This window comes from Amblyraja radiata, chromosome 16, assembly GCF_010909765.2.
Source record: "Amblyraja radiata isolate CabotCenter1 chromosome 16, sAmbRad1.1.pri, whole genome shotgun sequence".
Lineage (NCBI taxonomy): Eukaryota > Metazoa > Chordata > Chondrichthyes > Rajiformes > Rajidae > Amblyraja > Amblyraja radiata.
This window is the reverse complement of record NC_045971.1, coordinates 8,459,152-8,486,929: the sequence shown is the minus strand read 5'-3', so window position 1 is coordinate 8,486,929 and position 27,778 is coordinate 8,459,152. Positions and strand designations below refer to the sequence as shown.

Here is a 27,778-nt window from a genome sequence, read left to right as displayed (position 1 = left end):
CCCCACCCTCCATCAGTCTGAAGAAGGGTTTCGGCCTGAAACGTTGCCTATTTCCCTCGCTCCATAGATGCTGCTGCACCCGCTGAGTTTCTCCAGCAATTTTGTCGACCATCATTCAGAAGGACTTCCCTAGTTTTGGGTCAGTTTAGTTTAGTTGAGAGATGCAGCGTGGAAACAGGCCCTTCGACTCACTCACTGAATCCGCACCGACCAGCGATCACCTGTATACCATTTCTAACATGCACACTGTAAATTAAAATACATCACATGAGTCCAACCTACTGTGAATGTCAGTGTGGTCATTGCTGAACGTGGCGTCATTTCTAAGGGGGATAGTGAGAGACAAGTGAAAGACAAGACTAGGAAGGTCATTTTTCAAAGCAGAGGCACCAGCTTAAATCAGCTTTTTCTCCATAACTTCCTAATTTCTCATCACTGGTACAGATCATCTGACTGTAATCCACTAAATGTCGCAACTTCCTGTAACTTTGTGCTCTGCTCTGAATAGAAGTCGCTGTAACCACATTCGCTGCAACATCTGGGACTGTAAGTGTGCTGTCGAGAATGACAAATATCAGATGAGGATTAGACTGTGTGTTTGCCGTCAAGGTAAGCCTCAAGCTCTCGTTATTTCGGGGGTACTTTGTCTCCCCAACTCCGATTACGCTCAGACAGGTTGTTTTTAAAAATCATTTTGAAGCTGTTTCTTCTGAAGCTAAAAGAGGAATCTTTGACAGACCAGGGGGGTCTGTACGGAGTTTGTGCGTTCTCCCCGTGACCTGCGTGGGTTTTCTCCTGTTGATCCGGTGTCCTCCAACACTCCAAAAATGAACAGGTTTGTAGGTTAGACACAAAATGCTGGAGTGACTCAGTGGGACCTCTAAGGGAAGTATGTCATTAAATTGGAGAAGGTCCAGAGAAGTTTCACAATCATGTTCCCGGATCTGCACGTATTCATTTTTATTTTTTTGGAGATACTGCTCGGAAACAGGCCCTTTGGCCCACCGGGTTCGCACCGAATAGCGATCCCCGCACATTAATATTATCCTATAAACATTAGGGACAATTTACATTTTATACCAAGCCAATTAGCCTACAAACCTGCACGTCTTTGGAGTGTGGAAGGAAACCGAAGATTTCGGAGAAAACCCACACGGTCACGGGGAGAAGGTACAAACTCCGTACAGACAGCGCCCGCAGTCGGGATCGATCCTGGTTCTCCGGCCCTGTAAGAACTGTAAGGCAGCAACTCTACCGCTGCGCCACCGTGACCCGCCACATGTTGGGAGTTGAGGATGAATAGGCCGAGTCTTCTGCCAGTGAAGCATAGGATGCTGAGGTCTGACCTTACGGACGTTTATGCGGGGCATAGAGAAGGTGATCAGCCACAGTCTTTTCCCTGTGGTATGGGAGTCTACATACGAGAGGATTTAGGTTTAAGGTGAGAAGTGGGAGCAAGATTTAAAAAATAATCTGAGGGGCAACTCTTTCGGACAAATAATGGTGCGTATATGGAATGAGTTGCCAGAGGAAGTGGTCGAGGCAGGTAGAACGATGTCATTTAAAACATTCAAGAACAGGCATGTGGACAGGAAATGTTCGGGGGTGCAGGCAAGGGGGTCAGCACGGTCGAGTTGGGCCAAAGGGCCTGTTTCCATGCTGTATAGCTCTTTAACATTATGATTTAAATTAGAGCCTCACCACACTATGGTCAGGTACATTCTCGAAGAAGAGCAAAAACATCTCCAAGGTTTGGTGTTGTGGGTTGTAAATAGTTTGCTGGTCTAAATCTGGGTTAACCCATTCACCATTGAAGTTCCTGTTTGAGTATTGTAAGTGCTTCTGTAAACTGGGTCACAGGCATATGAAAGCTTAAAGAGAAAATATCTTGCGCTGCTCAACCATTCAGTAATAGCAGGGCTGATCTATCACCACGGTGGGTTGAGAGGGAAAGATAGATCAGCCATGATTGAATAGACAATAGACAATAGGTACAGTAGGCCATTCGGCCCTTCGAGCCAGCACCGCCATTCAATGTGATCATGGCTGATCATCCCCAATCAGTACCCCGTTCCTGCCTTCTCCCCATATCCCCTGACTCTGCTATTTTTAAGAGCCCTATCTAGCTCTCTCTTGAAAGCATCCAGAGAACCTGCCTCCACCGCCCTCTGAGGCAGAGAATTACACAGACACCACTCTCTGTGAGAAAAAGTGTTTCCTCGTCTCCGTTCTAAATGGCTTACTCCTTATTCTTAAACTGTGGCCCCTGACTCCCCCAACATCGGGAACATATTTCCTGCCTCCAGCGTGTCCAAACCCTTAACAATCTTATATGTTTCAATGAGGTATCCTCTCATCCTTCTAAACTCCAGAGTGTACAAGCCCAGCTGCTCCATTCTCTCAGCATATGACAGTCCCGCCATCCCGGGAATTAACCTTGTAAACCTACGCTGCACTCCCTCAATAGCAAGAATGTCCTTCCTCAAATTAGGGGACCAAAACTGCACACAATGCTCCAGGTGTGGTCTCGCTAGACGTCTGTACAACTACAGAAGGACCTCTTTGCTCCTATATTCGATTCCTCTTGTTATAAATGACAGATACTGCTCCAAGAACTTATGATATGAACAACAGTTAGATTCGGTCTGCCAAGGCCAGCTGGATCTCCTGGTTGCTAACGATTTGAAGAAGGGTCTCAACCCGAAACGTCACCCATTCCTCTCCAGAGATGCTGCCTGTCCCGCTGAGTTACTCCAGCATTTTGTGTCTATCTTCGGTTTAAACCAGCGTCTGCAGTTCCTTCCAACACATGCTAATGATTTTAACACTCCTTCCCATTCCCGTACTGGCATTTCTGGCCTCGGCCTCTGAGACAGTCTGAAGAAGGGTCTCAACCCGAAACGCCACGTATCCTTGTTCGTATCCAGAGGTGCTGAGTTACTCCAGCACTTTGCATCTTCATTTGTAAACCTCCATCTGCAGTTCCTGGTGTCTACATCTTCCTTAGGTTGGCTGATTCCGCATTCCCAGTGAAAAATAAAAATAAGGCAGTGACAAATATTTGGGAAAATAGCAAGGGATTAATGGGATAGTCCTATCGATGAGCACAAGGGGCCGAATGGCCGTCAGAGCAGTATTCTTGTGAGATTCTGCGCAATTATGGCACCAGGAGACAGGTTTTTGACCCGGTTACTCAATCAAGCTGGAAGTATCTAAAGAGTTGGAAACTATTTATTTGTTGGGGACTTCCTCCCATGTCTCAGGGGAGCAGGATCGCAACAAAAAAAAGAATCCAATTACTTTTAAATCTAAAAATACAACACTGGTTTTATTTTTCTGTCAGGGTTGATGTGTGTGAGATTCATAAATCCCATTCTGTCATGCAGAGTTCATCTCTTCAAGCTGTTCTCCTAATGTCCTGTCAGACTAGGTTTGCACACTTTGCTGAATGTGTAGCTGATGGATAGATGGTAGTCTTTTGAACAAGCATCCATTGTACACCAGTGTCTTCCCTGACACCTCTCCCCTAACCTCTCTCTTCCCTCAAACAAATGGTACAGACTTTGTGATAATGATTCAATCCCAGAAACCTTTGTGTTTGGAAGAAATTTATAATCAGAGGGAAGTGAAAGATATAAGATTGTTAAGGGCTTGGACACACTAGAGGCAGGAAACATGTTCCCGATGTTAGGGGGAGTCCAGAACCAGGGGCCACAGTTTAAGAACAAGGAGACGAGGAAACACCTTTTCTCACAGAGAGTAGTGAGTCTGTGGAATTCTCTGCCTCAGAGGACGGTGGAGGCAGGTTCTCTGGATGCTTTCAAGAGAGAGCTAGATAGGGCTCTTAAAAATAGCGGAGTCAGGGGATATGGGGAGAAGGCAGGAACGGGGTACTGATTGGGGATGATCAGCCATGATCATATTGAATGGCGGTGCTGGCTCGATTAGGCCAAATGGCCTACTCCTGCACCTATTGTCTATTGTCTATTGTCTATTATCTATTGCTTAAGTGTTATTTTGAGGGAGAGATAGATAGATTCTTAATTAGCATGGGTGTCGGGGTTATGGAGAGAAGAGAGGAGAATGGGGTTAGGAGAGAGAGTCAACCATGATTGAATACCAGAGTAGACTTGATGGCCCGAATTGCCTAATTCTGCTCTTATCACTTATGACCTTATAGGTAGAAGAGGGAGGGAGGATTTTATGGGTGAGATCAATAGAAGGCATGAGATTTGGGGAACTATATACACTGGCATGCACTAGATAGGCCAAATGGCCTGTTTCTCTATTTATTTCATTATGAAAGAGTGTGCGTAATTCACAAACGTTGATCTTCCAGCAAAGTAAATTTACTGCAGCAGAATTAAAGGCCGTCTAGTTTAGTTTAGTTTAGAGATACAGCGTGGAAACAGGCCCTTCAGCCCACCGAGTACGTGCTGACCAGCGATCCCCGTACACCAATACTATCCTACACACACACTAGGGACAATATACATTTTGTACTGAAGACCAATTAATCTACAAACCTGTACGTCATTGGAGTTTGGGAGGAAACCAGAGCACCTGGAGAAAACCCACGTGGTCACCGGGAGAACGTACAAACTCCGTACACACAGCCCCCCTCCCCCCCCCCCAGTCAGGATCGAACCTGGTGTCTGGTGTCTACCGTGCCACCCCTAACTAGACATTTTAATACAATATTGATACAAGGACAGTGTAAGCTAAGGTATTGTCTGAATTACCTCTACTCCTTTGTGGACATTGGACTTTGTCTATGGAACAGATGCGCTACAATGCTGCAAACTATATCCCTCACTCTGTATCTACCCCTTTGCTCTACTTATTTTACTTGAGTTTGACTTGATTGTATCTATATATTTGATTTGTTTGGATAGAATGAAAAATAAAGCTTTTCACTGTACCTCGGTATCTGTGACAATAGTAATCTATACTTAAAGGCCTTAATTTCAATCACCTGAACTAAAATAAATTAAAATAAAAGCCCTGTCCCACGGTGCGAGCTCATTCCAAGAGCTCTCCCGAGTTTAAAAAAAATCAAACTCGTGGTATGCATGGAGAATGAACGTAGCAGGTACGTCGGAGCTCGGGGACGTCTCTTAGCGCTAACGGCAGGTACTCGGGAAGACTCGCTAACGGCAGGTAAGCACGGGAAGACTCGTGAAGATTTTTCAACATGATGAAATATATCCACGAGAGCCCCGAGTACCGACGAGTGGCTGTTACCGTAAATCTCCGAGCTCGAATCAGGGCAAACTCGGGAGAACTCTTGGAATGAACTCGTACCGTAGGCCAGGGCTTTAACGGGCTGAGTGCCATTTGTTCGCATTGATGTTAAGTGAGGGGACTTGTGCACTTATTTTCCTTGACCAGTTGACCCAGTAGTAACATTTATCAGATTTATCAGTTTGGCAGAACTAGAAGACATAAGGTCTGAAAAAGGGTCTCGACCCGAAACTTCACCCATTCCTGCTCTCCAGAGTTACTGCCTATCCCACTGAGTTAGTCCAGCATTTTGTGTCCACTTATGTTTAAGGTATGAGGGGGAAAGGTTTAATAGGAGCAGCTTTTTCATGCAGAATGTACAGAAGCCAATTAACCTCCAAACCTGCACGGGTTTGGAGTGCGGGAGGAAACCGGTGCACCCGGAGAAAACCCTCGCAGTTCACTGGGAGAACGTACAAAGTACGTACCCGGGTACCTGGCGCTGTAAGGCAGCAACTCTACCGCTGCGCCACTGTGCCACAATGGATTCTGTTCCAACTTGGAGGCTGCAATTAATCAAACCCTTTCTCCAGATCAAATAAATGTGAAGTTGTACATAGTCCTGCAGGCCGTGTTATTCCATCATCAATCTAAGTCTGGTTGTTGGATCAGAGCATTCCTCCTCCTTTATTAGTTCGTAGTGTTGCGAAAGATTATTTCATTAGCCAGTTCCAGCGGTCAGCATGAGCCTGCATGTTATCAACATTTCTAAACAAGACAAATGCGTGAAACAGCCACGGATCCTCTGGTTGGTGCCGGCGTGATCTCAAATTCATTTCATTGATTCCAAAGGTCTCCAGCTTCACGGGTACAGTTGTGATCTGACTTTAAAACTGAGGCCTTTGCCCTTCAAGTTGGCACAGTGCCAGGCTAACTTGGCCTTACTGGTTGGCTGCAAGCAACATGTACTTTCCTCATAAGGACCTATATGATCACGATACATGGACGCTGGTTGCATTTGTTGAATGAGGAGGGGGTGAGGGGGGAGGGAGGCCGAAGATTCAATAGGAACCCGAGGGGTGACTTTTTCATACAAGGGGTGGTGGTTGCATGGAATAGCAATGTCACAAAATTTTGAGATTTAAAAAATCAAGTCTGCAATTTATCCCATCAGATAAAGCATAAAAAGAAGTTTAATTTGACATCTAATTCACTTTCATATCTTCAGTATTAAAAAAGGTATGGTCATTTTCATACTCGGAAATTAGCATCTTGTTCCCTATTGATTTTCCATTGACTTAACACAAAAGCTGTGATCGAGGACAGTCAAATGGCCATAACTTTATTAAAAATTAAGAGAACTGAAAGAAATTTTCAGTTATTATAGATTGAAGCATTCTGAAACAAATATTGAACAATCTTACTTGGATGACCTGAAATTAAAGCAGATAATTAGTTAGTTACCCAATTGTAGCTAATTCCAAAATTCAATTACTAGATCTAAACATCTATCCATTTCTTAAGAAAAGATTAACATTTTTAAATAGCCTAAGTGTCTAAAGAACATTCACATAAGAATTCACAATAAAACATGATTTTTTAAAATCTCACTGACATTAATTTATAGGCCAAATGGAAGGAATTTAGTGTTCAATTGCTGTAAATTAATGGCCATTTAAATCAGCTTGCGAGTGGGTTTTTCTGGAACGCGATGGTTTGGAATGTTGCCATTGCAGTGGATTTGAAGCCCATATGCGGCATGAAAGATACTGCGGGTTTGAATGGGCCCCCAAGTCACGTACTCGCAACTTAAAATTTTGAATAAAGGGATCTTAAGAAGCACTTTTTAATGTAAAAATAAACAACCTACCTTGCGTAGTCCCCTACATGAGATCCGTCCCGTTGTCGGGGTTCGCGGCTTTAGAGGATGATTTTTAATCTACTATAACAATTAAATAACCCAATCTAGTTTAAAAATAGCTGCAGCAAACGAATGTCGCTGCGATTTTTCGTCAGCAACTAAGTAGGCTGAACAACCTCGATTTCAATAGCCTAGAGAAAAATCGCGTTTTAAACCCGTCCCCCCTCTCAAAGGCGCCAAAGTCGTGCACACGGGCAGCGACAGAACTGCAGCGCCGCTGAAGGTAAGATTTGCAACATACCTACATGGAACGAGCTGCTGGAGGAGGTAGTTGAGGAAGGTACGACCACAACGTTTAAGTAACATTTACATGGGTACATGGATAGGATACGTTTAGAGGGATATGGGCCAAACGCAGACAGGTGGGTCTAGTGTAGATGGGACATGTTGGTTGATGTGGGCAAGTTGGGCCGAATGTCCTGTCTCCACGCTGTCAGACTCTATGCTGGAATAACTCAGCGGGACAGGCAGTATCTCTGGATAGAAGGAATGGTGAAGAAGGGTCTCGATCCGAAACGTCACCCATTCTTTCTATCCAGAGATGCTGCCTGTCCCGCTGAGTTACTCGAGCATTTTGTGTCTATCTTCGGTGCTGTGTTCTGTGCATTCCCAGCTATGGCGTGTGGGACTGAGTCATGACATATATTGCACAATGATTTTTTTGCCTTTTGGATGATTCAGCTGACAAAAGAAAGATTGCAAAATAATTCTCTTGGAGGTTTGACGTTGGAAATTCCACGGCGACCCTTTTATTTCATCAGTGTCTGGTGAAAGAGAATGGGTTTAAAAGTTGCAAGACAATTCCTCCTTTCACAGCCTGCCTGTGTACATGGAGAAGGGGAGGACAGGAGTAGCACAAGGACTGCCAACATCTGGAATTGGGAACTGAGGACGAAAGTCAGGGTGTGTGCCGTCCCTGTCACAACATTTTTCCACGTACGTGAGCGCATTTTTCTTATTCAGACCTGAAACATCTCAACGTTTCCCCCAGAAACAGGCAGTGGCGCAGCGGTAGAGTTGCTGCCTTGCGGCAAATGCGGCGCCAGAGACCCGGGTTCGATCCTGACTACGGGCGCTGTCCGTACGGAGTTTGTACGTTCCCCCCCGTGACCTGCGTGGGGTTTTCTCCGAGATCTCCGATTTCCTCCCACGCTCCAAAGACGTACAGGTTTGCAGGTTAATTGGCTTGGTAAATGAAAAATTGTCCCTCGTGGGTGTAGGGTAGTGTTAATGTGCGGGGATCGCTGGTCGGGGCGGACCCGGTGGGCCGAATGTCCTGTTTCCGCGCTGTCAGACTCTACGATTCTATGCCTATTCCAACTAGGAAATAGAATTCATCTTTATTTGATGCATTAATGGATGTTGTGCTTGGCACCATGCCCAATGAAGCACAGGCGTGTAGGTAACTTGGCTTAGTTAGTGTAAACAATGTGTGTAGGATAATGTTAATATGTGGGGATCGCTGGTCAGCTTCGATGGGCCGAAGGGCCTGTTTCCATGCAGTATTTCAAAATGAATCAGGAGTTAAGATTGCACAATAACACTGTTGGCTTGGAGCTTAGTCCTGGTGTTTCAAAGTCAGATGGTTACACTGGCTGAAACTCCAGTGCTTCTCTTATAGGTGATGCAGGTGGGGCCTCTCAAAGGGCAAACCACTAGCTTTGCTGCTCTTTTGGGTGAACATAAAATATCTGATGGCAGTATCTTGAAAAGGATCTGGCGAAAGGCAACAGATCCTCACTATGTAGGTGAGAGGGGCAGGGTTTGATGTGAACCTGAGGGGCATCTTTTATATTCAGAGGGTGGTGGATGTATGGAACGAGCTGCCAGAGGTGATAGTTGAGGCAAGTACTATCACAGCGTTTAGAAGACATTTGGACGTGTGCATGGATGGGGAAGGTTCAGAGGGATGTGGACCAGGAATCCCAAGGGAAGTGACGGTGAGGCAGGTTCCCGATCAAGAATTATTGGTCTTTGCCTGACTATTATCATTTGATTTGTGCCATTCTGCACCAATTCGTTTTAATTTAGAGATACAGCGTGGAAACAGGCCTTTCGGCCTACCGAGTCCGCGCCGACCAGCGATCCTCGGACACTAACAGTATCCAACACACACTAGGGACCAATTTACAATTTGACCCAGCCAATTAGCCTACAAACCTGTACGTCTTTGGAGTGTGGATGGAAACCGGAGCACCCGGAGAAAACACACGTTCTCTCTTTGACTGTGTAGGTTCCATCCGGGTGTTATGGATCCCTCCTGCATCCAAAAGTGAATTGGCCTCTGTAATTTGCCCCTGGTATGTGGAGAAAATGGGATATCATAGAACTGGTGCGAATGGGTGATCAATGGTCAGCATGAACTCAGTGGGCCGAAGGGCCTGTTTCCATGCTGTATCTTTAAACTAAACTAAATTGTGGTGATATGCATTCTCCACTGTAAGACTGCAGCAGATACTCTGATTTATTTATAATCAAACATGTAGAACACCTTTATGATTGCAGAATAAGAGAAGTGGCTGATGTTTATGACGTTACGATGCCCAATATGTTCCTGGAAGGGTGACATCTACACCACTCAGGTCTTTGCTTTGAAGCTGATTTGACAGTGGGAGCAACCTACCCGTTTGGGTTTGTGTTTGCAGTGTTTGGATGTCACGGCTGCTTGCTGCTCATGACTTCAGTAATTGCCGAGATTTATGCCTTTGGATAATCCGGTTTTGTTGGCATAAGCGGTGACTCCACCTGGCAACCAATGATGCATCACACCCAGAGACTGTCGTGACCTCTACACTTGGATCCTTGGTGCTAAATTGTGTTGGTGGTGTGGAATCACACTGCACTGTTGAGGCAAAGGTGTGCGAGGTTTGCTGTGGACTATCATAGGGGCATTGAGTCATACAGCTTGAAAATGGGCCCTTCGGCCCAAATTGCCCAAGCTGGCCAACATGCCCCATCTACACTAGTCCCACCTGCCCGCGCTTGGCCCATATCCCTCCAAACCTACCCTATCCATGTACCATATCAAAACACGTCAAAGCGTTTTCTGTGATTATAGACAATAAACAATAGACAATAGGTGCCATTCGGCCCTTTGAGCCAGCACCGCCATTCAATGTGATCATGGCTGACCATCCAAAATCAGATTAGTTCGGAGTAGAAGAGAAATAATTTGGGGGGTTGTCTGATGGGATCGCATCCGATCCAATTTAGGAGAATAAGACTTTGGAGGGATATGGGCGTAATTGAGGCTAATGGGTTTAGGCCAATATGCCAAGTTGGGCAGCGTGGACAAGGTGGGTCAAAGGGCTTGTTTCATTGCCGTACAACTCCATGACTCTATGAATCTACAAGGAGTCCACAGCGCATTGATGGGCCAAATGGCCTGCTCCTGAACGCTAACAATTTTATGATTTCACGATTTTTGAATTTATTTTAGGAGTGTGGAGGTGGTGAACAATAATTCATTTATCACCATTTTGCAAATCCAAACGAAAACAAGTGAGGCACAGATAATTGTTAAACCCAGTGAAGGTTTTGATTTTAATCAAAGAAAGGGGATGAAAGTGAACAAAGTCGTCCCTCTGGTTTCAGTAAAGGTGATAAGGTCATGTGGTCGGAGCAGAATTAGGCCATTCGGCCCATCAAGTCTACCATTCAATCATGGCTGATCTATCTTCCCCTCTCAACCCCATTCTCCTACCTTCTCCCCACAACCCCTGACACCGATACTATTCAAGAATCTATCTATCCCTGCCTTAAAAATATCCATTGACGGCCACCACAGCAGATTGTGGCAATGAATTCCACAGATTCACCACCCAAAAAACAATTTGTGGAAATGTATTAATTTCACCAAACATGCACAGAATGAAGTCTGTGTAAGAAGGGACTGCAGTTGCTGGTTTAGCCCGAAGAGAGACGAAAAATGCTGGAATAACTCAGCGGGACAGGCAGCATCTCTGGATAGAAGGAATGGTGAAGAAGGGTCTCGACCCGAAACGTCACCCATTCCTTCTATCCAGAGATGCTGCCTGTCCCGCTGAGTTACTCCAGCATTTTGTGTCTATCTTCGGTGCTGTGTTCTGTGCATTCCCAGCTATGGCGTGTGGGACTGAGTCATGACATATATTGCACAATGCTTTTTTTTGCCTTCTGGGTGATTCAGCTGACAAAAGAAAGATTGCAAAATAATTTTCTTGGAGGTTTGAAATTGGAAATTCCACGGTGACCCTTTAATTTCATCAGTGTCTGGTGAAAGAGAATGGGTTTAAAAGTTGCAAGACAATTCCTCCTTTCACAGCCTGCCTGTGTACATGCAGAAGGGGAGGACAGGAGAAACACAAGGACTGCCAACATCTGGAATTGGGAACTGAGGACGAAAGTCAGGGTGTGTGCCATCCATATCACAACATTTTTCCACGTACGTGAGGGCAATTTTCCTTATTCCGTCCTGAAACATCATAACGTTTCCTCCAGAAACAGGCGGTGGCGCAGCGGTAGAGTTGCTGCCTTGCGGCAAATGCAGCGCCAGAGGCCCGGGTTCGATCCTGACTACGGGTGCTGTCTGTACGGAGTTTGTACGTTCCCCCCGTGACCTGCGTGGGTTTTCTCCGAGATCTCCGGTTTCCTCCCACACTCCAAAGACGTACAGGTTTGTAGGTTAATTGGCTTGGTAAATGTAAAAATTGTCCCTCGTGGGTGTAGGGTAGTGTTAATGTGCGGGGATCGCTGGTCGGCGCGGACCCGGTGGGCCGATGGGCCTGTTTCCGCACTGCATCTCTAAACTCCAAACTCTAAATGCTGCCTGACCCGCTGAGTTTCTCCAGCATTTTGTGTTTTGTTATATAAAATCTTTTTTCTCTCTCTCGCTCTAATCAACCATATTGATTCCCTCGTTTAAGGATGTTTAAAAAAGCAATGGAGCAGCTGATCAGCCAGATTGATTGTGGAGGCGAGCTGACGCCAGCCACCAGTGCGTACGACTCGGAGAGGTTTAAGCCTCTGTGCCTGGTCCACAGGAGACGTGGTGGCCCATTCTGGAGAAAGGCCAGGTACCGTGGCACGGATTTCAAGCTGAAGCAGATACTGGCTGATGGAAGCAACTTACCGACTGGTGGGTCTCCCCCTGTTCAAGTGGACACTCGTTGACCGCACGGTTCTGACCTTGAACCATCCCATTCACGTTTACCTGCCGCTCCTTGGTAACAACATCTGAAACCACGGCACTGGGTTATACATCAGCATCAGCTCCCTTGTCCCATCTACTACCTCCAGCTTGCACCAGTTGACTCCCAGTTAAGCCACACTCTACAGCTCTCAACCTTGTCCATAAAGGTCCAGAATTATCTCTCGTCTTTTCTCTATTGCAGAATTATCACATTAATGCTTTAACATCTTGCCATTCGTTGCATTAGATGCGTAGTATCTGATCCACATTTCTTGCTTTAGTTTCCTCCCACACGTTTGTAAGTTAATTGGCATCTGTAAAATTGTAAATTGTCCCTAGTGTGTGTAGGATAGTGCCAGCTATTGTATGGAGTGATCGCTGGTCGGCCTGGTCACAGTGGGCCGAAGGGTCTGTTTCCACGTTGTATCTGGGAGTCCAGAACCAGGGGCCACACAGTTTAAGAATAAGGAGTAAGCCATTTAGAACGGAGACGAGGAAACGCTTTTTCTCACAGAGAGTGGTGAGTCTGTGGAATTCTCTGCCTCAGAGGGCGGTGGAGGCAGGTTCTCTGGATGTTTTCAAGAGAGAGCTAGATAGGGCTCTTAAAGATAGCGGAGTCAGGGGATATGGGGAGAAGGCAGGAACGGGGTACTGATTGGGGATGATCAGCCATGATCACATTGAATGGCGGTGCTGGCTCGAAGGGCCGAATGGCCTACTCCTGCACCTATTGTCTATTGTCTATTGTCTATCTCTAAAGTCAAAATTCTGAACAGAGGACAAAGTCCACTGGTTGGCTTCACTGAATCCTTTTCATTGATGGAATTTGCAAAGTTGCATAGGTGGATTCTTCTTCTTTTATTCTCTTCCCCTCTTCCTCTCAGCTGCTTTTCGCCTGTGATCGCTGCTATCGAGCCATTGTTATCAATGTTGGTGGGAAAGTGCAACAAGCTCACAGTTATTCCTTTAACCGATGAAACAAGATTGAGAAATAGAAATCCTTCATCTGTGTTAGATGTTTAGTTCAGTTTAGTTTAGAGATACAGCGCGGAAACATGCCCTTTGGCTCACCGAGACTGCACCGACCAGCGATCCCCGCACACTAACACTATCCTACACACACTAGGGATAATTTTACATTTGCACCAAACCAATTAACCTACAAACCTGTGTAAGAAAGAACTTCTTGCGTATGGCGTGCACAGTCTAAAGTTGTAGGACAACTTGTTCTATTTGATCTATTTGTTTGTGCACGTCGGGTTGATTGCATTAGTCGAAACAGGCTGGACCACGTGAAGGTTGCAATCTCCCACCCCAAGAAAGAACTGCAGATGCTGGTTTAAATCAATGGTAGACACAAAATACTGGAGGGACTCAACGGGTGAGGGAGCATCTCTGGAGAGAAGGAATGGGCGACGTTTCAGGTCGAGACCCTTCTTCACGCCCATTGGGTCTCGACCCGAAACATTGCCCATTCCTTCTCTCCAGAGATGCTGCCTCACCCGCTGAGTTCCTCCAGCATTTTGTGTCAATCTACAAACCTGTACGTCTTTGGAATATGGAAGGAAACCGGAGCATCCCGAAGAAAATCCACGCATGTCACGGGGAGAACGTACAAGCTCCGTACAGACAGGCACTCGTAGTCAGAATCGAACCCGGGTCTCCAGCGCTGTGAGGCAGCAACTCTACCGCTGCACCACCGTGCCATCCTAAAATGGTGATATGTTTTATTTATTTTCATGCAGTTCAGCAGACTGATATGTCCTTCCAGTTTTCGAAGTCATTCGAGCGGCCGATTAAAGGGATGGCTAAGCTAAGTATCGATCCACTGGTGGGAAATGTTGCGATTACAAATAAAGTGAGCAAAACCATACAGCTGGAAGGAACCAAGCAAGTTTACATCAGAGTGTCAGATCTAGCTGAGTGCCTGGAAAACAGGTAACATACAGCGATAATGATATCTCTAATGTGGTCAACTTTAGTCATTGATTGTTTAGCTTAGTTTAGTTTCGTTTAGAGATACAGTGCAGAAACAGGCCCCTCGGCCCACCAAGTCCGCACCGACCAGCGATCCCCGCACATGAACACTATCCCGACACACACTGGGGACGATTTTACATTGAAACCAAGCCAGTTAACCTACAAACATGCAGGTCTTTGGAGTGTGGGAGAAAGCCGATCTCGGAGAAAACCCACGCAGGTCACGGGGAGAACGTACAAACTCCGTACAGACAAGCACCCTTAGTCAGGATCGAACCTGGGTCTCTGGCGCTGCAAGGCGGTTGTTCGATTGTAAGATTGATTAAACATTGAAACAGGCCGTTCGGCCCACCGAATCCATGCCAACCATCGATCAAACATTCACACTAGCTCTACATTGTCCCACTTTCTCATCCACTCCCCATCCACAATTTACGGAGGCCGACTAAACTACAAGCACGCACGTTCTGGGAGGAAACCGGAGCACCCGGGGGAAACCCACGCAGTCACAGGACGCACTCTGGAAAATAGGAATAGGTGATATTTCGGGTTGAGACCCTTCTACAGATACGTCTCGACCTGAAACGTCACCTATTCCTTTTCTCCACAGAAAAGGACCTGCCTGATCCGCTTGAGTTACTCCAACTTTCCTTGTGTCTATCTTCAGGCCTACTTCCATGTGTATCTTTGAACTAAACTGAAGTACTTGGGTACCAAGATTTATGGTTCGAACAATAGATTGAAAGCTAAAAATTTGAACCTGTTCACAATTCTGTTTTTTTCTTTCAGTAAGGTCAGTCGGTCTTGGGAGCTCATTGAAAGAAATTACTCAGGCGATCTCTGTATAGTGACTGAAGTATTATTGTCAGTGCAACCCCTCACACTGAAGAAAGTTCATCAAAGTGGATCAGAATTCTACGTAACCATACCTTCCAACTCCCTGGTTGGAGAACTAGCCACGGTTAGTAAATTAATTCCTTTACTCTGAGAATTCTGCAATAGAGTTTGATCGATAAAATCAGATTATTTTGGAAAACAGTGGTATGAAACAATCTACCTGTTCAATCTGTGCAGGAAGGAACTGCAGATGCTGGTTTACTCTGAAGATAGACACAAAATGCTGGAGTAACTCAGTGGGTCAGGCAGCATCTATAGACAAAAGGGAACTTCATTGAGGAGAGGGAAGAGGGGTTAGCTCTCCCCTGAGTCTCAGTCTGAAGAAGGGTCTCAACCCGAAACATCGCCTCTTCCTTTACTCCAGAGATGCTGCATAACCCACTGAGTTACTCCAGTATTTTGTCTATCCACCTGTTCCAACTACCTGATCTGAAAGAGGGCCCCTGACCCAAAAACATCACCGCTGAGTTTCCCCAGCAATTTTGTGTACCTTCGATATTCCAGCATCTGCAGTTCCCTTTTGAACTCAATAGAGATACTGTTGGGCTGTGTCCATGTGAACTTGGGGGCAGGGTGGCGTCTTGTAGGAAAGTTGATAAAGTCGATGAATTCTGAATGGATTCAGGAGTCATCTCTGATATAATTGTTGATGTGGTGATCCAAGTGAATTTGTGGGCAATGTGGATATTAGTAGTAAAGTGTCCTAGTGAGTTTGGGGGCTGCGTGCCTGTTCAGTACAATAGCTTCATGCCTCACAATTTTAATTAAGAGACTCAGCCATTTAAGGAGATTGAGTATATGGCCAAAATCTTGGTCAAAGAGTTGGGCTTTAGGGAGGAGAAGGGAGAGAGGCAGAGAGACTGAATGGAATTTGGTAGCTGATATTTGGATGGAACAAAGAAAATGAAGGCAGAGATCGATAGATTCTTGATTAGTACGGGCATCAGGGGTTATGGGGGAGATGGCGGGAGAATGGGATTAGGAGGGAGCGATAAATCAGCCATGATTGAATGGCGGAGTAGACTTGATGGGCCGAATGGCCTAATTCTGCTCCGATCACATGAAAATCAAGGGACTTATTGGTGATCTAGGTGGAATTTGAGTATTCCTGTTGGGAAAGCTGACAGAGAGGGGGGAAGAGTGAGGCAACGGAGAGATTTGATGGAGGTCCAGATTCTGCCCGTCTCCGTTGACAGTGCAGAATTTCCTTCAGAAGATGACAAGACAGATTATTAATCCAAGCAGAGGGACTTTAACAGAAAATTCTCCTCTGACTCAATTGATTCTAATCTAGGAGATTGCGCAGAAAATAAATCAGATAAATTGGTTTCATGCAGAAGTTATTTTTAAAAAGGAAAGCCATTTGTGATTCCTGAGTTTCGGAGCGATCAGCAGCTCCCTTGTTTCGGATCTCAGGAGTATTTCATCTCTAATCACTATGTCCTTTTTAGGTGGGTGCAGAATACGATCTTTCTACAGATAGCACACTGTGCATCCCTGAGGGATCAGTCCTTGCCTACAAAGTGTGGGACCTCTCCCTCACAAAAGAGGATGTGCTGTGTAAGTGGAATTAGTTATTGAACTGTCTCAAGAGACAAGAGTCAAGAGAGTTTTATTGTGTGTGTCCCAGATAGGACAATGAAATTCTTGCTTGCTGCAGCACAACAGAATATGTAAACATAATGCGGAACAGGAGGTAAAAGTCCAGTGTGTCCATATCTCACATTCTCTCACATTCCTGCCTAAAGCGTGGCTGCATGACCCAGCACAAGTCCTCCTCTTCAGTTTGGTTTAGTTTAGTTTAGTTTATTGTCACGTGTACCGAGGAACAGTGAAAAGCTTTTGTTGCGTGCTAACCAGTCAGCGAAAAGACTGTACATGTTTACAATTGAGCCGTCCGCAGTGTACAGATTCATGGTAAGGGAATAACTTTTTCGTGCAAGTTAAAGTCCCAGTAAGCCAAGTCGCGTCAATGATAGGCACATAAAGCTGGAGTAACTCAGCGGGACAGGCAGCATCTCTGGAGAGAAGGAATGGGTGACGTTTCGGGTCGAGACCCTTCTTCAGACTGAAACGTCACTCATTCCTTCTCTCCAGAGATGCTGCCGGTCCAGAGTTCCTCCAGCATTTTGTGTCTATCACAGGGACAAAGCTCCCTGGCCTCATTAATGAGACGTACATTCAGCAATACTGGATTGATTTCTTTCTCAATCGCAGTTCATTCCAGGATCAATAGCAGTGTTGTTGCTTTTGCTCCAGGCATATGAGCTATCATCACTGGGCAAGGATTGATTATGGAGCTGAGTGGCTCAGCAGGGATCTGCTTCACCCCAGTAAAGGGTCACAGGTTTCATTTTCCATTCTGCCTCCATTATCTGGAAAAGGTTCAATGACCCAAGTGTACGTTTAATCCCTTCATTTAACTCCATCCACTGAACTCTATGCAATTTGGGCGGCACGGTGGCGCAGCGGTAGAGTTGCCGCCTTACAGCGCCAGGTTCGATCCTGACTACGGGCGCTGTCTGTATTTAGTTTGCACGTTCTCCCTGTGACCACGTGGGTTCACTCCGGGATCTCCGGTTTCCTCCCACACTCCAAAGACGTACAGGTTTGTAGGCTAATTGGCTTGGTATAAAATGTAAATTGTCCCTAATGTGTGTAGGATAACGTTAATGTGCGGGGATCGCTGGTCGGTGCGGACTCGGTGGGCCGAAGGGCCTGTTTCCGAGCTGTATCTCTAAAAAAAAAACAAGTTAGTGTGCGGGGATCGCTGGTTGTGGTAGACTTGGTGGGCGAAAGGGCATGTTTCCGCGCTGTAACTCTAAACTAAAGAAACGAAATAATAAAAAGTTATAGGTACACAAAAAAGCTGGAGAAACTCAGCGGGTGCAGCAGCATCTATGGAGCAAAGGAAATAGGCAACGTTTCGGGACGAAACCCTTCTTCAGACTCAGAAGCAGTTCCTTCTTAAATAAAAAGTTATAGGTTTGCTGCACTCGTTTGCCCTCCATTTTCCTGTAACTCAGTGGTTTTTTTTCTTTTTCAGGTCTGTCGAAGCCAAAGTGGAGGAACCAGGCGAAGTCTTTGTTTTGCCAGGACACTGCAAATGGTACCGTCACTGATGGAGCTGGTTGGAAATTAGTGAAAGGGTAGACCATGTTCCTGATAGAAGCAGAAACAGGCATAGAGTCACAGAGAAACAAAGCATGGAGATAGGCTTCTCGGCCCAACAAACATCAACGGCCAAATTAAAGTGGTCATAGAGTGATACAGCGTGGAAACAGGCCCTTCAGCCCAACCTGCCCACACTGGCCAACATGTCCCAGCTACACTAATCCCACCTGCCAGCATTTGGTCCATATCTCTCCAAACCTGTCCGACCCATGTACCTGTCTCACTGCTTCTTAAATGTTGGGATAGTCCCTGCCTCAACTACCTCCTCTGGCAGCTCGTTGCATACACTCACCACCCTTTGTGTGAAAATGTTACCCCCTCAGATTCCTATCAAATCTTTTCCCCTTCACCTTAAACCTATGTCCTCTGATGCTCGAAGTAGTTCAGCTTTAATCCCATTCGCCCTGCTTTGCACTAATTCACCCAGATTGTACCTCAGCATAAGCAACTTGCAATGATCAATTACTCGACCAACCCGCATGTCTTTGGAATATGGGAGGAAAGATGGTGAAGGAGTTCCCTGGGTGAATCTTACCCGGAACGAGCATCTTAGCAATTGTAGCGTTGTTTCACTGCCCAGGAGGTGTTGAGGTAAAATGAGAGACAAGGCATTCATAGCAAAATAATTTGAGTATAGGAGCAGGGAGGATCTACTGCAGTTGTACAGGGTCTTGGTGAGACCACACCTGGAGTATTGCGTACAGTTTTGGTCTCCTAATCTGAGGAAAGACATTCTTGCCATAGAGGGAGCACAGAGAAGGTTCACCAGACTGATTCCTGGGATGTCAGGACTTTCATATGAAGAAAGACTGGATAGACTCGGCTTGTACTCGCTAGAATTTAGAAGATTGAGGGGGGATCTTATAGAAACTTACAAGATTCTTAAGGGGTTGGACAGGCTAGATGCAGGAAGATTGTTCCCGATGTTGGGGAAGTCCAGAACAAGGGGTCACAGTTTAAGGATAAGGGGGAAATCTTTTAGGACCGAGATGCGGAAAACAATTTTCACACAGAGAGTGGTGAATCTCTGGAACTCTCTGCCACAGAAGGTAGTCGAGGCCAGTTCATTGGCTATATTTAAGAGGGAGTTAGATGTGGCCCTTGTGGCTAAAGGGATCAGGGGGTATGGAGAGAAGGCAGGTACAGGATACTGTTGGATGATCAGCCATGATCATATTGAATGGCGGTGCAGGCTCGAAGGGCCGAATGGCCTACTCCTGCACCTATTTTTCTATGTTTCTATGTTTCTAGGTAGGCGGGCATGGTAGATATGACGAGGATGTTTTGTTACCTTCCTGATACTTACTCCAGTGAAACTAGTTTATCTTTTATCTATTCAGGCTAAACCTCTATTTTTTTCAAAATAATCTCTCCTTCATCTCTTTGTGTGGAGAGAAAAAGAAATAGCAGTAGATATTTCCAGTAATCCTGCCAACAGTTTAATACAAGAACTGGATTCGAAATCGGGCTCTGGGGAAGGATCAAGCAAAGCCCTGAACTATCTCAGAACAATGAAAAGTGTGTGTGTGTGTGTATGTGTCCGCTTGCATCTCTCTTACTGCTCCTGAGGACACAGAGATTCATTTACCTGTGATTATATTGAGTGCATTCCTTCTGGAGTCCTAAGTTTGATTCAAGACCTTAAATCTTACCTGTTATATGTATCTACAAGTATCCTCACTTTACCCTGTCTCAATCGATATTTCAAAGACTAATTTACTTCACTGCCACAGTTTCTTTACTGAAGGGGTTTGCTGTCACTGTCAATAATAGCGGGCCCAACCTTCCCCAACCAAGGAGAAGACTCTTCCATCTAACGAAGGAGTTTAAACACAGTTATATTATTAAGTGAAGCATGTTTAATTCTGAGGGGGTAATTCCTTACAGAGGTCATAATTTACAAAGGATGTACGAAACATAAGTACAATTCTTACAAACTAGAAAAATATATCAATGTTCGAGAGACAAAAACAAGTTGTCCATCGCAGAAAGAAGGCTCCAGGGAGAGATTATTCATCTCTCGCAGCTGTGGAGTGGATTAATCTCTGACCACCTTGACTGTCCTCTAACATTGATACTGTTTTTTTACTAGTTGACATCATCTGCATGGGATGTTTTGCAGGTAAATTGAACACTGTATGTTGGCACAGCAGTAGAGCTGCTGCCTTATGCCCCTGTCCCACCTAGGAAACCTGAACGGAGACCTCTGGAGACCCAAGGTTTCCGTGCAGTTCCCTGAGGTTGCAGGTGGTTGCCGGAGGTTGCAGGTAGTAGAAGCAGGTCGGGAGACTGACAAAAACCTCCGGGAACCGCACGGAAACCTTGGGTGTGGCGCAAAGTCTCCAGAGGTTTCCGTTCAGGGTTTGTGGGACTGGGGCATGACAGCACCATAGAACCGGTTCTGGTCCTGACAAAAAACTCTGCCAGTACAGAATTTGTACCTTCTCCCAGTGACCGCGTGGGTTTTATCCAGTTTCCTCTCACATTCCAAAAACGGGCAGGTTTGTAGGTTAATTGGCTTCCGTAAATTCTCCCCAATATGTAGGATAGTACTATTGTACGGGCGACTAAGGTCTGCATGGACTCGGTGGGCCGAAGGGCCTGTTTCCAAGCTGTATCTCTAAAAAAAAAAGATGGAATGACTTCATTAGGTCCACTCGAACCCTCTGGTTTCCCTGGGACAGATCACAGTCATAACTAGGTCAAGGTGGTGTTTACTATTTCTTTTTATCAGGTCACGAGGGTGATAGTCATTCTGGTTACTATTGTCAAGAGGATGTGGAAATTGCACCAGTTGGAGGTTTTAACTGAATTAACAACAAGCAACTTGAACCTTGGACAGTTTCTATGGCTGTGTTAAAAAGCTGAGGTTACCAATAAGCCATTTGGACCTTTGTCAATGCATTTTGCCCTTTGAGCTAGGGTAATGAATGACCTTCACATATTGGTCTGGTAAAACAGGGTCACCTTTTTCAAATATCCCCATTTTAATTTAGTGTATTTTATGCTTGGATGGTTAAAACCATGAACGAAAACAGGGCGGCACAGTGGCACAGCGGTAGAGTTGCTGCCTTACAGCGCCAGGGACCCGGGTTCGAACCTGACTGCGGGTGCTGTCTGTAGGGAGGTTGCACGTTCAACCGCCTGGGTTTCCTTCGGGTGTTCCGGTTTCCTCCCATATGCTAAAGACGTACAGGTTTGTAGGTTAATTGGCTTCTGTGAATGGTCCCTAGTGTGTAGGATAGAACTGGTGTACGGGTGATCGCTGGTCGGTGTGGACTCGGTGGGCCGAAGGGCACGTTTGCACACTGTATCCCTAAACTAAACTAAACTAAACTAAACTAAACACAGCCCAGCCAGGATTTTTAATAAGATGTCTACACCACATGGGTACAACTGCTGCAGAGTCTCACACACTTTTAATCTACCAGTTCTGATTGAATTTTATTTCTTCCAGTTAATGGAGATGAAGTGTTTGAAATCTGCTGCGAGCTTCAATGTCTCGACAAAGGTTTGAAGCAACGTCTCCTGGGCCTCGTGTGTCAGATCATTGAAGACTCTGAACTTCTTTCAATTCTGAGTGATGTGGTAAGAAATTATTTTTGATATTGATGGAAAGATTGACTTCAGATTTGATTCTGATCGGAATTGGTGTTTTTTTTTATGTCAAAAGAGGCACTGGAGTGTGGAGGACAATCGTACAAATGGACCAGTAACTATCCAATGGCTCCACGTGGGAAATAGCCGAGAGGGGAAGATGTGTGTGGACAGGATAGAGTTTAGTTTAGTTTAGTTTAGAGATGCAGCGCGAAAAACAGGCCCTTCGGCCCACCGTTGCTGGACGCGACACGGCTGAACATGATGCCAATTTTAAAAAAAGTACTGGACCGTGCAAAAGATATCCCACTTCTGACACCATGTTGAGTTCCTCACACATAGATCTGGTATATACAGTATTTATTGAGTAACTTAATACAACACACTGCAACATGTTACTCCTACCATGCAGCAGCACTAACTAACAGCACATGTCGGGTTGCGATAATATGAATGGTGTGGTAGTAGGCGAGGTTTATAATAATAATAATAAAGAACTACATTAGTTAGTAAGTAAAGTAACCAATTGATCCCCGCACACTAATACCATCCTACACCCACTAGGGACAATTTTTACATTTACCAAGCCAATTAACCTACAAACCCTGTACGCCTTCGAAGTGTGGGCAGAAACCGAAGATCTTGGAGAAAACCCACACAGATCACGGGGAGAACGTACAAACTCCGTACAGACAGCACCCGTAGTCGGGATCGAACCCGGGTCTCTGGTGTTGCATTCCCAGCAAGGCAGCAACTCTTCCGCTGCGCCACCGTGACTGTTTGCAATGGCCCTCCAATATAGTCATAGAGTCATACAGCATGGGAGCAGGCCTTTCAGCCCATCTTGCCCACACCGGCCAACATGTACCATCTATACCAGTCCCACTTGTTTGCATTTGTCCCATATCCCTCTAAACCTGTCCTTTCCATGTATCTGCCTAATTGCTTCTTAAACATAGCGATAATCCTTGCCCCAACTACCTCCGCAAGCAGCTTACACCCGCCACCCTATAAGTGGGCAAGTTACCTCTCAGATTCCTATACACTCTTTCCCTCCTTCACCTTAAACCTATGTCCTCTGGTTCTTGATTCCACTACTCTGGGCAAGAGACTGTGCATCTACCCAATCTATTCCTCTCATGATTTTATACACCTCTATAAGATCACCCATCATACTCCACTGGTCAGGAAAAAACTTGGACAAAATCACCAGCAAGACTTTTCATTGAGAGCTGGACTCAACCGTAATGGAGAATTCACAAAATGTCAGCGACGACACGATGACTAAATATAGAAGATGCTGGAAACTAAACCAGAGACATCTGCGGATAGAGAAACAAAGGAGTAAACGCCCCAGACTGAAAACCCTTTGTCAGAAAATGGAGAGAAAGAGGAAAAAAGTTTGTTTTAATTCATTTGTGGAAACAAGCAAGTAACCAAGTGAAATAGTGGAATTGCACACAATGAGATCAGGTTCCATGTTTAGATGATTATTGTCACGTGCACCGAGGTACAGTGAAGAGATGTACGTTGGGCTTTACGGGTAGGTTTGGAGTCAGAGAGCGAGAGGTCACACGCGGGCAGGTCAGAGCGAGGGTCGGATAGAATAGACAACTTAAACTCAGGATCACATGAACACACAGGTTGACGGTGTTCCACAAAGCAGTCATGCAATGTGGAGGAGACCACCTTGTTCGTTATGCAAAGTGCAAGTGATTCTGCAGCTTCCTCCATTGGTGTCCACGCGATGGTTTCATTCATTTCCGTGAACCTCCTCCGCATGATCCTTCTGTGTTGCTCTGTTTAATTAAGACAATGTTGTGATTAGGGTCGCCAACTTTCTCACACTCCCAAATAAGGGACAAAAGGTCAAAATAAGGGACAAATTCCCGACGGCAATTCGTTGACCGACTCGGCCGTGGCTGGGTGAATGATGAGTTGGCCCGGGTGCTGGACTGCACACAAAGCCCAGCCGGCGGGCCAGCTGAGGAGTTTTGGCCCGGGCAACGTTGCACACAAAGTCCCGGCACCCCATCCAACTCATGAACCGGTGATCGGCCATGAGAAGGAGGGGTGGTGGTGGTGTCGGCGGCAAGCGAAGGTCTGAAGGTCGGACAGCTGGCCGGGCTGCCGACCGACGGGGCCACGGGCGAGGCTCTGCTGCTGCACTCCATGGGCTGCACTACGTCGGGACGGGTGAGGTGGGGCCGGACATGGCGCTCCGACCCGACAGTCCCCTCGACACGAGTAGTAGCCGTCAAATACGGGACAAGGGCGGTCCCATACAGGATAAACCAATTTAGCCCAATATACGGGATGTCACATTTCCGCACTGTCTTCCCTTCAATTCCCAGCTGTGTGAGGCTTGTGCTGGAACCGACTACACCCTCTCAGAGCTGGAGAAACTGGATAAAAAGAGAAGAGAGTGCGGGGAAAACCTCCTGGCCATCTGGAGTGAGGACCAGTTGAAGAATGCAGTCGAGGACAACCTTCTTAAGGCTGTCTCTATTCTCTTTGCAGCTTTGGAAGGTAAGGAATCAAATACCTTCAGTGTGGCTCAACCTTCCTGGAGTTGACGTAGACATAGATGCAGATGGCTGAAAACACATGCGGGCTGGTTAGCTCGTTTACAGAGGCCACCAAGATTGCCGTGCTGTGTGAGCCCTCAGCTGCCTGGCTGTGAACTCTTGCGATAGAGTGGATGTGGAGAGAATGTTTCCACGAGTGGGGGAGTCTGGGACCAGAGGCCATAGCCTCAGAATAAAAGGACGTACCTTTATAAAGGAGATGAGAAGAAATTTCTTTAGTCAGATGGTGGTGAATCTGTGGAATCTGTGGAATTCATTGCCACAGATGGCTGTTGAGGCCATCAATGGATATTTCTAGGGCAGAGATGGATAGATACTTGATTAGTAAGGGTGTCAGGGGTTATGGGAAGAAGGCAGGTGAATGTGGTTGAGAAGGAAAAATAGGTCAGCCATGATTGAATGGCGAAGTAGACTTGATGGGCTGAATGGCCTAATTCTGCTCCTAGAGCCTATGAACGTATGAAGTCTACAGACCCTTCTCAGCTTCGATACTGTCCCTCCTAAAGCCCCTGTCCTAGGATGCGAGTTTACCCAAGAGCTCTCCCGAGTTAAAAAAAAGAATCAAACTCGTGGTACTTCATCACAAGTATTTTTTTACTCTTGGAAATTTTTCACACTGTTGAAAAAACTTTACGAGTTTCCGCGCTTCCCGAGTACCTGCCGTTAGCATTACGAGCCGCTACGGGACATCCACGAGCTCCGACGTACCCTCTACGTACATTCTACGTACTTACCACGAGTTTGATTTTTTTTTAAACTCGGGAGAGCTCTTGGGTAAACTCGCATTGTGGGACAGGGACTTTAGACCCCTCCTTATAATATGGTCTTTAAGCAAGTGACTGGTGTCTAACTCGAACTTAGTTTAGTTTAGCTTAGAGATGCAGTGGGGAGACAGGCCCTTCGGCCCACCGAGTCCGCATCGACCAGCGATCCCCGCACATTAACACTATCCTACGCACACTGGGGATAGTTTACATTTATACCAAGCCAATTAATCTACAAACCTGGGCATCTTTGGAGTGTGGGAGTAAACTGAAGATCTCGGAGAAAAGCCATGTGGTTAAGGAGGGAACGGACAAACTCCACACAGTCAGCACCCGTAGTCGGGATCAAACCGGGGTGCCTGGAGCTGTAAGGCAGCAACTGTGCCACCGTGCCGTCCTAGCTAAGAGAACAGTTCAGTGTCTCAGTTGACGGAGGCATCTCCAGCACTGCAACTACCCACTGCCCCAGCACTCCCACTCCCCCACTTGGACCGACAGCCTGGATACCTCGCTCTAAGCTCTGGGTGAGTGGGTTCAATTCCAGACCAACCCCCCCCCCCCCCCCCCGATCGTCCTTGAGCAGCCTTGCCAACAAACCTGGCTATTTTTCTTTTCTTATTTCAGATCTGCCACCAACAACGTTACCAGTGCTAATTCAAAGTTTGAAGATGCAGATTCTGCCCCAGCAGCTCACCCTGGTAAGATGCCACAAAAGGGGGAAAGAGGCAAATAACCTTCCGCAGTCAGGGTAAAGATTACCAGAGGATGTCTGAACATTGGCCACAAAAATGGAAATAGTGAGACCCAACAGTAAATTAAAAGGGGAGAAATAGTCACCTGGAAATTAGTATGGAAAATGTGAATTTTAATCATTTTGAAGATAATGTATTTAAAGGCCAAAATATTTGAAATTGGGAATACTATATAGACGATGAAAATCTAAATCTAAAGCATTGATTCCAGGAGTGCATTAAAACGGATTAATACTATTGGGGCAGGTTAAAGTTAACATTGAATTCTCCAATTTTAGGTACTATCCCCCTTATTCCCCCCCCTCTTCCTCACGCCTCACCTTGGCGCACACCTATACCTTCCCCACTGCAATCCCCTTTTCCTCCTTCCCCCATCTCCTTCCATCTACATTCCTTCCTCTGGTTTCAATTTTCAATCCACTTCCCTCCTGATCTTACACCCTTTTGCTTCTCCTGCCTTTTCATCTCCAGCCTTTGTCCACTTCTCCGTCACTCTAAACTCCCCCTCACCTGCATCCACCTATTTCCTTCGCTCCATAGGTGCTGCCTCACCCGCAGAGTTTCTCCAGCATTTTTGTCTACCTTCCACCTATCACTTTATCACTTGCCGGGCCTCGTCCCGCCTTCACCTCTCCTCCGGCTTTCTCCAGCCACCCCCCTGATTACAATACGGCCGGCACGGTGGTGCAGCGTGTAGAGCTACTGCCTTACAGCGCCAGGGATCCGGGTTCGATCCTGACGAAGGGGGGGTTGACTGTACGGAGTTTGTACCTTCTTCCTGTGACCTGTGTGGGTTTTCTCCGAGATTTCCTTCCACACTCTAAAGACATGCAGGTTTGTAGGTTAATTGGCTTGATATCAAATGTAAATTGTCCCTAGTGTGTGTAGGACGGTGTTAGTGTGGGGGATCGCTGGTCGGCATGGACTCGGTGGGCCAAAGGGCCTGTTTCCACGCTGTATCTACTAAAGAGGGTTCCGACCCGAAATGTCATCCAGCATGTCCTCCAAAGACATTCCCTGTCTCGTTGAGTTACTCCAGCATTTATAAAGTTTTATTGTGTTAAAGGTGTGGGATGAATCCAACTTATTGTTGTATATGTCTAGGAAGGAACTGTGGTGGTTTAAACCAAAGATAGACCCAAGAAGCTGGAGTAACTCAGAGGGACAGGCAGCATCTCTGGAGAGAAGGAATAGGTGCCCTTTCAGGTCGAGGCCCTTCCTTCTCAAGTCACCCATTCCTTCTCTTCAGAAATGCCGCCTGTCCCGCTGAGTTACTCCAGCTTTTTGTGTCTATGTTCAACTGACTGTTGCACTCTTTGTATTGCCGAAGGTCACCGGCATCCTCAAGGATCTTGATCACAGCCAAGTGGACCAGGCGCTGAAGGTGGAGACAGAAAGTTTCACGGAGGATGCGTTTGGAATAACTGCGGAGATGCTGACTGATGTCGGGCTTCACCTGGAGAGGGACAGTGTCCAGAAAACGAGGGAACCCAGTCTCCATGAACTGTCCGTGGCCTTGTACTGTCTAAACGCGCTGAGCAGCAACTGAGGGAATGAATGAAGGGGGTCCCAACACACAAATCACTTTGAACAATCTGTTTCTCTTCATTATTATTTTATCCAAGACAAGGATAAAATCGTAAAATCCTCTATTAAACTAGATCTTAGTTCCCTCAGCAATGACCAGAATTGTCCCAAAATAATAAAATAAT

General features: G+C 46.1%; 1 protein-coding gene across 1 annotated transcript; it reads left to right on the top strand.

Annotated features, from left to right (window-relative positions):
• The first annotated feature begins 522 nt into the window (after positions 1–522).
• Positions 523–27,744, top strand: gsdma (gasdermin A). The gene is made up of 10 exons (XM_033035588.1): positions 523–609; positions 12,049–12,260; positions 14,060–14,252; positions 15,084–15,255; positions 16,643–16,751; positions 18,238–18,300; positions 21,823–21,953; positions 24,317–24,491; positions 25,939–26,012; positions 27,397–27,744. Exons 2-10 carry the CDS (start codon positions 12,050–12,052, stop codon positions 27,613–27,615), a joined length of 1,347 nt encoding a protein of 448 aa, XP_032891479.1. The 5' UTR covers positions 523–609; position 12,049; the 3' UTR covers positions 27,616–27,744.
• The last annotated feature ends 34 nt before the right edge of the window (positions 27,745–27,778 follow it).

Bases quoted from the DNA above. Each gene is read 5' to 3' on its own strand.
- gsdma (XM_033035588.1), top strand. From the start codon at position 12,050: ATGTTTAAAAAAGCAATGGAGCAGCTGATCAGCCAGATTGATTGTGGA. The intron at 16,752-18,237 runs GTAAGTGGAATT...TTTCTTTTTCAG, and splicing joins CACAAAAGAGGATGTGCTGT to GTCTGTCGAAGCCAAAGTGG. The intron at 18,301-21,822 runs GTACCGTCACTG...TATTTCTTCCAG, and splicing joins TTGCCAGGACACTGCAAATG to TTAATGGAGATGAAGTGTTT.